The sequence below is a fragment of the Morone saxatilis genome, unplaced genomic scaffold (genome assembly GCF_004916995.1).
Source record: "Morone saxatilis isolate NCDOM2014 unplaced genomic scaffold, NCSU_SB_2.0 Contig2, whole genome shotgun sequence".
Taxonomy (NCBI): domain Eukaryota; kingdom Metazoa; phylum Chordata; class Actinopteri; family Moronidae; genus Morone; species Morone saxatilis.
The window spans coordinates 22730571-22740125 of record NW_023339762.1 but is presented as its reverse complement, the minus strand read 5'-3'; the positions used below and the strand labels follow the sequence as shown (position 1 = coordinate 22740125).

The 9555-nt window shown below is 39.3% G+C and overlaps 1 protein-coding gene across 1 annotated transcript in view; it reads right to left on the bottom strand.

Annotated features, from left to right (window-relative positions):
• Positions 1–9555, bottom strand: part of LOC118330634 (neural-cadherin-like) — an 82835-nt gene that overhangs the window by 28673 nt on the left and 44607 nt on the right. Inside the window, exons 12-16 of the mRNA XM_035665259.1 lie at positions 6351–6518; positions 4585–4834; positions 3814–3941; positions 3239–3425; positions 1246–1389 (exon numbers count right to left, since the gene is read on the bottom strand). Of these exons, the coding sequence (XP_035521152.1) occupies positions 1246–1389; positions 3239–3425; positions 3814–3941; positions 4585–4834; positions 6351–6518 (877 nt within the window). The remainder of the gene's footprint in view (positions 1–1245; positions 1390–3238; positions 3426–3813; positions 3942–4584; positions 4835–6350; positions 6519–9555) is intronic.

The window sequence follows — 9555 nt, the reverse complement described above, 5'->3', positions numbered from 1 at the left end:
TATATATATATATACTATACAGTATTGTCGATTTCTTGCTTTAAGCGGATGCGTTATCATTCCAGCAACAACAGCGTAACCACAAGGGTATTGCACCTCATTTCCTCCAAGACCTGAACATTAGTAGGTTTTCATGTATCCCTTTCTTGTTTTGATTACTTAATTAAATGGAAACGTTGTACCTCGTCTCCTCTGCTTTAATCAGATACTAATTAAAAGAGCCTAAAAAGGAAAAGGGAGCATGAGAGTAAAAAGCAGCATACAGTAATGCACTCTTGATAGTGGCCCCTAGGGAATGATTTTGAGGCCCGAGAGAGGTTGGGGGNNGGGGGGGGGGGGTGTAGTTTGGTAAAGAGGCAGTCAATATCTGAACTTATCTAGTGTGTCTCCATGGAGACTATCCAGTTCAGCGGTTTAACATTGGAATAGATAAGATAATCTCCTGGAATGAACAGTCTTTGCTTTCAATCATCCTGTTGGGTTAAAGTAGCTACAATCCCATGTAAATACACTAATCTGTACTATTAACACAACCCTAGCTGACAAAGTGCTCCCTGCCTCCCACAGGGATCTGGCAGGCTTACAGCAGTCAAGCCCAGGGTGGAGTTTTTAAACAAGACAGATTGAGCATAGCCTTTCAGACCGAAGTGCAACAGTATTGCAACTTTAATGTTGGGGGTTGGTGTTATTCCACAGCTATTCATCATTAGTGCTGCTGCCCGGCCTAAGCTGCACCCCCGCTCGCCATAAATACTTGATTAAGCGACCTAAACATGCCTGATAAAGGGATCTTAGACTACTGCTGTACGGAGGATGAGCAACTGCTTTATTGGTTAAATCCCGCCCACCTACTGTGTGGGAGCGTGTCACTCTTTTTGGAACATATGTGCGACAGTGCATTACCAAGCACTCAAATGACTACTGCTAAATCTAGAACACCACATGATTTCAGCAAAGCTCAGGCCAGATTGGGAAAGACTGCCCACAGGGTCGCTTAATGCATAAGGTGCCTACTTGGCTGACTGCTGGAAAACTTACTAATAGACTGCCAAAATATTTCATATTCCAAGAAAGAGAGCCTGGTGAAAAATAAAGAAAGCACAATCTGGAAACTGCTGTAAAGTTGTCTCACAAAAACTTTTGTATTGGTTCTGGTTGGCTAGCTTCTTTAACCTTTATTTCTAGGAAGTGGCTTCAGTGAAATCTCCTTGGGACCTTCTCAGTCTGCTGCCTCATCAAGCATACCTTCATCCTCATCATTAGCACTAACAGTGACAACAGCCAGGCCCACATCTGCATTCTCGTCGACACCGACTTCATACAGGCGCTGAGCAAAGACTGGTTTGTTGTCGTTGACGTCGCTGATGAAAACCCTCACATACGCTGTGTCTGCAAGAATGACAGAATGGCAGAAGATTAAATGACTTAGCACACAAATACACACACACACTTCGCCAAACACTGTATGTGTGTATTCTCCCTCCATCTGTTTATTGATTCTACAATTCATTGTCACTGTTTAGTGGAGAAGAGGCACTTAACCCGACGCAATGTGCATCATTGACATGGAAATCAGAAAAAACATTATTCACAAAGATGTGCTGTAAATTACATAAATTATTCATTTAGTCAAGAGTTTATTGTTTTAACAGGGGTAACTGTTTTCAACTGAAAGAATAACAGTAATGGGGCTAAACGTCTTCAACAAGCTGCTTTTTTGCAGAGAGTAGATAAAGAACCTCTCTACTGGGAAGGTTAAATATTTATAAGATGACAAGTGTTTGTGTCTTATCTTTGCCCTCCTCATTACGCTGTTTATTTCTTTAGTTAGAAAGAGTAAATTATCTGCTCACATAACACATGGGTGACATGTTAATTTGGAGCTGCTGCAGGAAGAGATGATGGTGGTGGAAGGTAGCTCTATTTTCTCTACTTGTTTTTACATTTTCCCTCCTCCTCCTCCTCTCGGTGTGTCCCAGCGGTGACGCAGCGAGACAGGTAATGTTTGCAAAGGAGATGAGTCCTTCTGGATGTGAGAGATTCGTAGCACAAGACACAGCTAAGGCTCATTGCAAATGCTAAGCAGCCCTGGCAACTCTGGAGAGAAGGCTTTACTGCTCCAAAACATCACCCTTTACCCCTAATACCTCCTACACAAACATTTGCAAAAGACCCACTCCTGAATACAAACGTCATATTACGTCACTCTAGATACAGACTAAGGTTTTATGACTGCCAAAATGTCACAGAGAGAACATGGTAAACAAACACAGGCCTTACTCGTTAAATATTGAACAACGAAAATTAAAAAACGGGGGAGGAAAAAAAAGGCTTTGTAACAAAAAAGAGAGAGCCAAGAAATCTCTGAGCTATTTTCACATGGAGGAGAGTGAGGCTGTCTGGTCATGGCAGTGGAATAAATCAAATTAAGATTCATTTTTCAAAGTCAATCCCAAGGTGTAAATGAATGTAATGTCATGCCAGTGCAGTCTGTTTAAAACACAGTGCACAGAGGAAGAACTCCTCATAGATGAGTTTTCAGTATTGCCCTGTAGGCCTATGGGGAAAGAAAAATGCAGCGTTTTCTGAATGAGACTTTGCACCAGGCCAGAGGTCACTTCAAAGTTAACTCTGCCAACTTATATATTTCTTACAAAAACAGCAATTTGTATGAGAAGATAGGGATACACTAAATCTTCAGTAACTGTCACTAACTTATTATTTGTAGAGTAAGGACCCCAAACTGGGCTTAGCATTGCCTGTATGGAAGAGTTTGAAATTTCGGCAGATATGCTTAGTCACTGTCTCTGATTGACGCCACTCCATGTCTGTAAGGTAAATATGAAGCTAACGCCAGCAGGCTTACTTTAGCTTTAACATAGCTAATGCTAGCAATTTATAAACATGGTGGTTGAAAATGGCAGCCACCATGGAAGGCATCCCGCGTCTGTAGATAGGCCTACAACAGGCTCATTGTAAGGTAACAAAAACAATTCTTTCCAGTGGTGATACACTAATGAGAACATACCTGTGAATGTTATATTCCATTTTTTGCCAATAGATCAATGTTAAACACTGGACCTTTAAAGTGTTCGACAACCAGTGCAGTTATCAATCAAAGTATCTTTTATCAGACAGGAATTTAATGACCAGAAGCTAAATAAAAATTCACGTTTAGTGTGAGTTTAATGCTAGATAAAAGTCCGATGTAATCATTAAAATCCTCATAACTTCTAACCTGAGTTGGGCTGCTTGTTCTTGCCAGGCCGCGCAGACTCCTGACCATCTTCTGACTGAACTTCCAGCAAATAGGAGCTACGGGCCTCACGATCAAACACAGCTTCTGTGTAGATGATCCCAAGTTTTGGATCGATGCGGAACAGATGGTGGTCGCCACTGCTGTCACTCAGCAGAGAGTAAGTGATCTGCGGGCCACAGGGAATTAGAAAATTAAGCTACAGTATTATTTCAAGCAATAACTTGCAGAAATAGCAGAAATTAAAGACTTTGCGGCTGAAAATGTCAGGAAGTCTCTATCATAATCCGACAGTCTGTCTTCTCATTACAGGTAGCTCCAATCAATACTCTTTCCTACCGATAATGTCACAGTCACACAGCTGCGATGGCACAGTTCCCAACACCACTTCGACAACATTTTTCACAACTCTGGTACAAAAGCTCCTGCACTAGAAGGATTGCGGTGTGATGTTACAGAAGGTGTCTTCTAGCATAACAAGGAGTCTATAGATGTGGTTGAAAATCTCTTCTTTTTTTGTTCCTGCACAACATGAACATAAATAGATAACAACAAACCTCTCCGTTAAGACCCAGATCTTTGTCATGGGCAGACACTTGGAGAACCGAAGTCCCAATCTGGGCTCCTTCTGTTACTGAGGCCTCGTAGATGGAGGAGGTAAAAAATGGCACGTTGTCATTGACATCTTAGGAGAGAGGAGAGATTTAGCAGCAAATTGATAAGGTGTTAATTTCCAGATGGTAATTAGGTAATGAATTCTCTAGCATCTAAAGCTGTAGCCTGTAACTGCACACATTAAAGATTTAGGTGTTTGATTTTATGAAGGAAAAATGCAACACTGGATGTTGGACTTCTCCACCTGCACATGAACTCAACATTACACTTAACGACTAAAAGATAATCAAATGATCAACTGATCCTTTGGCTGAAGACAAATAAAGTAGTTTTGTGTTTGACAAATATTGAAAAAATAAAACAACCTCATGAAAGCCTCAAATAAATAAATGTGATAATTCTATTATATAGTTTATAACATATACATGTATATATATGTATATATACTGCATATACTGTATATAGATATTAACATTTATTACACATTACAACACATTGATAGTGGCATGTAACATTTTGACAACCAATTTTATTACACAGCAGTTAAGTGTCACCCACTAACAGTTATTTATTTGCTATATAAAAATACATACTAAACTAAAAGGCACATTAAATATGAACATACAGTTGCTGCCAATGGAAGGCTAAAGTCTGCTTTCAATTTCATATCAAAGAACAAAGACAGTTAAAGTGAAAAAAAGTCAAAATCACACCTGTAATATTGATATAAACTATAGTGAAAGCTGCAAGAGGCACTGCTGCCACGTTCTGCGCTCGAACCCGGAGAGAGAAGTAGGGCGTGGTCTCGTAGTCCAGCGGCTCGGACACCAGAATGGATGCAGAGCCGTCTTCACGGTTGGGGGAGAGGTAGAATCGAACTGGCATGTTTGTTTCAGGGACCATCCCATCCTCAAGGTTATAGGTCACCCTCGGGTCACCCAGCTGAGAGGTAGCCTTGATTGTCTGAATAAGATCAGAAGTTAAATCATGATTTTGCTTGGTTGAAAGTGTGGATCTGTTCAAATTAAGACTAAGACAAAAAGCAGAAACAACCCATAGTGGTTAGGTCTTTGCAGAATAATATGAAATCTGCTTTCTAAGCCTATGACACAGATGCACATTAACATCTCAGTCAGTGCTCTTGCTTTAAAGGATTAGTTCAACATTTTTGGGTAATAAACTTATTCACTTTCTTGCTATGAGTGAGATACCATTCCATAAAATGCCAAGAGATGGTGAGCTTACCTTAGCATAAAGACTAAAAGCAGAGGTAAAACAACTAGCTCCATCCAAATCTGACAATGTCTACCATCTATATCTCTGTTACAACAAGACTGTGTAAATTCATAAGCTTTGTAATTAGTAAGATATGTTTACCCCCAGCTTAGAGTGGTTATTCTAGCTACACTAAGCGTTTCTTGGCTCAATACAAATAGAAATGGTTTAATACTCTACTGCTTTGAGCAGCTAACCCAGCAAAAAAGAAGGTTAGTACTCTGGGCTTATAGGAATAGTTACATTTTGGGAAATTGATGGAGGTATGGAGATAGAGTGACTGGAACTTAGTTTGGCTTACCATACTTAATGGAAACAAGGGGGAAACAATTAGCCTGGCAAAACAAACAAGATACAAGGTGTTAATAAGTGAGTTCTAGAACTGCTGGTGGGCATATTTTTAAACGGAGCCAGGCTAGCTGTTTCGCCCTGCTTCCAGGATTTATGCTGAGCTAAACTAACCAGCTGCAGGCTATAGCTCCATAATTCATGTCAAGGCATGAGAGTGGTATCAATCTCCTCATCCAAGCCAGGCAAGAGGGCAACTAGGTTTATTTTCTAAAATGTTGAACTGTTCCTTTAATAAGGATTCTCATTGGAGTAGGGCAGGTCACATCTGTTCACATGTGACAAGCTACATTATTACTAGGTCAGACCACATTTGTGGTTTGTAGTCTGAAAGAAGCACAGGTTATGTCAAATTGTAATTACACTTATTGTGATGATTGATTATATATGAAACAGAGCAGGATGAGAGTCAAACCTAATGTCTGAACCCCGATATAACCTCTTATCTTGAAATGAATCCTCTTGTGAAGACCTTGGGGAAAAAGGAATTTTTGTGCTCTCCAGACTGACAGCTATATATTTTTCACATCAAAAGAGACATTTTGAATGGATTTTATTAGCCTGGAGTCATGGAACTTGCTTAGCACATGCGATCCAATGTCAGCTTTCTCCCACAGCATCAACCTAAAACACGTTTACAGATTTTTCAGTGCGCTGACAAGCTTTCAAAGGCGTATTTTGAACACAAAGAGAACACCGTGTCTGAATAACACTCAGACTGTGCAGTAATCCAGGGGAGTAAGCAAACAAACATTCAGCTGATTCAATGACAACAACTCCAAATGGCAAAAGATAGAGAAACCAGCTTTAACACATCCTGAATGTCCTGATATAAACAAGTTACATGGACACATACCACTATGGCTGTGTCCCTGGCGGTGTTTTCAGGGATGACAACACTATAGCTCTCCTTCTCCCACTGTGGAGGCTGGTTCTTCACGTTGGTGATGGTGACTGCCAGCTCCACAGAAGTGCTTCGGTTTCCCCCGTCACTCGCTATGATGTCCCGCGTGATATAGGTTCTCTGCGGTCAACAGTAAGCGTTCAGTCACATTACTGATCATCATGGTATTTAGAGCAGAAACAATTAGGCGATTACCAAATAGCCAACTGACCGAAAAATAATGAGTAACTATTTGACAGATTCATTGTTTAAATGATTTTTTCAGGCAAAAATGCCAAACATTTGATGGTTCCTGCTTTGAAAAAAAAGGTTTTGTAGAAAACTTTATATTTTCAAAGTAAGGGTATTAGAAGAAAGCCTGGTTTCAGTAGCTGCACATTCAGTATAATTAATACTGACCCTGCCAAAACACAAAGTCATCTTTTATTACAACAGCAGTGCCAAATATACAGCTTATCTATATACATGATATATAAAATGAACCGATAGCTCTTCAATCATCTTGCTATAATCTGAATAACATATGGCTGTGTCTTCAGCTTGCTCTGCTGCAGTGGGCCAGAGGAAACTGGCCAGTGACAGAAGATAGCAGCAATAACAACGAAATGTGTGGAGCTGCATGTTTAAATAGGCCTCTCTGTTATGTGAAGCGTGTAGAGTGATCAGCTCATGATCAGCGGATCGGCATTAATCACTTCAAGTTCCTGCCTGAACCTTAACTTGTTGTATGAACTCCACTGAGGAAATCGTTTAATTAGGCTAAGAACAACAGAGGCAGCAGTAAGAGCCTCACAACAATTTACTAAGCTATAATTCAGTTTACAAAAAAGCTTCTCTACTTTTGCTATTGTGCTATATTTGAACAGCTAGGAAATAAAGGGGTAAATTTGACTGAGGAACTGTATTTCATCAAAGCAGACACTGCAGGGAAAGCTAAAAATTTCCATAAGAGGTCATTAGAGTATTTGATTCTGTTTATCTAAATTAGACAATGTGTATCATCAACATTAGCCCCACACCAGGCTCAAGGAATAAAACACTCTAATGGGCCTTTTTTAGCCCACACAGGGTAATTCTATTTCATTCTAACCACTCACAGTAAAAGGTAATGCAAGTCATAGTTATACCACTTTGTTAATGAAAAATAGCTTGAATAGGAATTCAATTGTTACGATATAACGATTGAACCATCAGCTACATTATTCTATTAATGCAAATCATGGCCTAGCAACTCTATTATTGTGCTGCGGTAGCCAGATAAAACGAAATCTCACTTAACTTTAGAATTACATTTTCTATTTCTGGGACAATCCAATTAGTATTTGTGAACAATTACAACTCTTTTCCAAAGCTTGATACCAGAGAACAAAGATTGTATTCTGTGATGTCCAATGTGCACCCAGTAGCTGCTGCTCTTACAATAAAAATTATATTATATTTGCAATAATAGTGTCAGATCGGAGCCAGAAAAGATCCTTGAAATATTCTTGATATGGTCACAGAACCCCTTTTTCATATTCTCCATGTAAAGGTCTAATGTGTAACAGGAGATCTATTGTCAGAAATTTAATAATCTGGATTTAATAATCCCCTTAAAAAAAAGAATCCTTCTATATTTGTTGCCTTAGAATTAGCCTTTTATATCTACAGATGCCACGGGTTACCTTCAATGGAGGCTGCCATGTCTAACCTTAATTAGTTCTAGATGGTATCGTTTGCGTTTTGCGTATTTTCTCTTTTGCGCGTGGAAGCGTGGGGTGAAGCGAGGGGATTGAAATCTGCAACTACACCGCTAGATGTCCTTAATTCTCTGCAGAGCTGTAAAGTATGATGACACTGCATGAGGCTGGCTCTGGCTCTGCTGTCTTTGGGCATAAGAATGAGTACTGTTGTTCAATGGCCTAACTCCTTCATATTCCACTGAAAGGCTGCTTGGAATTCTGTTGCACACTGGGAAGTGTGGTGTGAAAATTTGGCCTTAATACTTACTACTCACTGTAATCAGAAACTTAAAATCAAAGAAAATCAAAATAGAACAATGTCTCAGACCAACAGAGACATTTAACATTTAATGAAGTGCTTTTAAAATCTTAGTTAAAGCACAAAGAATGTGGGATGATTCAAATAGCTTTTGAAACCTTTCTTAAATATGCAGCAGCTTTGTTCAGCAAGGTTTGGGGCTTAACACTTTCAATTTTGCATGAAGTCAGCGGCAAAATTTCCAGAGACTTCTAACACCAATGCGCTAAAAAGTATGCTAAATAATACACGGCTCTATAGTGCTATAGCAAGTTTCTAGACAAAGAACAACTTTCACATTTGAATAAGAGAAAAACAGGAAGAAGAGTACTGATAAGCTACAGAAAACATGAATCACTGACACTCTGACACAGTAAATCACTTAAAGCACATCACTTAGTTGACAAACATCAACCAGTAAAGGATAGCTTGTGAATCTTTACAGCTACTTTTCATGTTGAACACAATCATTGATATAACAAAAAAAAATCACCATTTAAAACTATTTAATATATCTTAAGGGAAATGTTATCTTTGTAGCAGTTTTGCAAGCTTATGGCTTAGCTTTGAGGTAACCATGCTTTGCAAGTTAAATCACATGCATGATCTTTCAGCCTTCAAATTATTCCACTTAATAGCCTCAAAATACACGAGTCGTCTAAAGCTGCTGCATGCTGTCAGTCTCCTTATCGAAGCCTCAGATGATAAATTAAAATTCAAAAGTCTTGAATCCATTATATCAAAGCCAGAGTATTTAAGATGGACAAAGAGTCCTGGGTTGTGATAATTAGCTTCTTAAAAACCTGCGCCATCCATTTAAGAACAGTACAGTCTTTTTTTTGACAGCTACCAGAGGATTTTTATGTATATCTGAAGGATAGTCTTTAGTAACTGTTCTACTCAAATATAACCACAGGAATCCCAAGCTGTTAAAATCTATTTTTAATAATTTGTTTAGCCTATATTAGTCTCTTTCCACCTTCTTTTTCTGTGGTCTTTCCACGTGCAGCACCACTGGGAGTACACATACCCCAGATTGGGAGTAGCAGACAGAGGCACTTTGAGGTGGCATATTCATTAATGTTGTTGACACAGACCCACAGGCCGCCATGTGATACAGACTGTGTGTGTGTGTGTG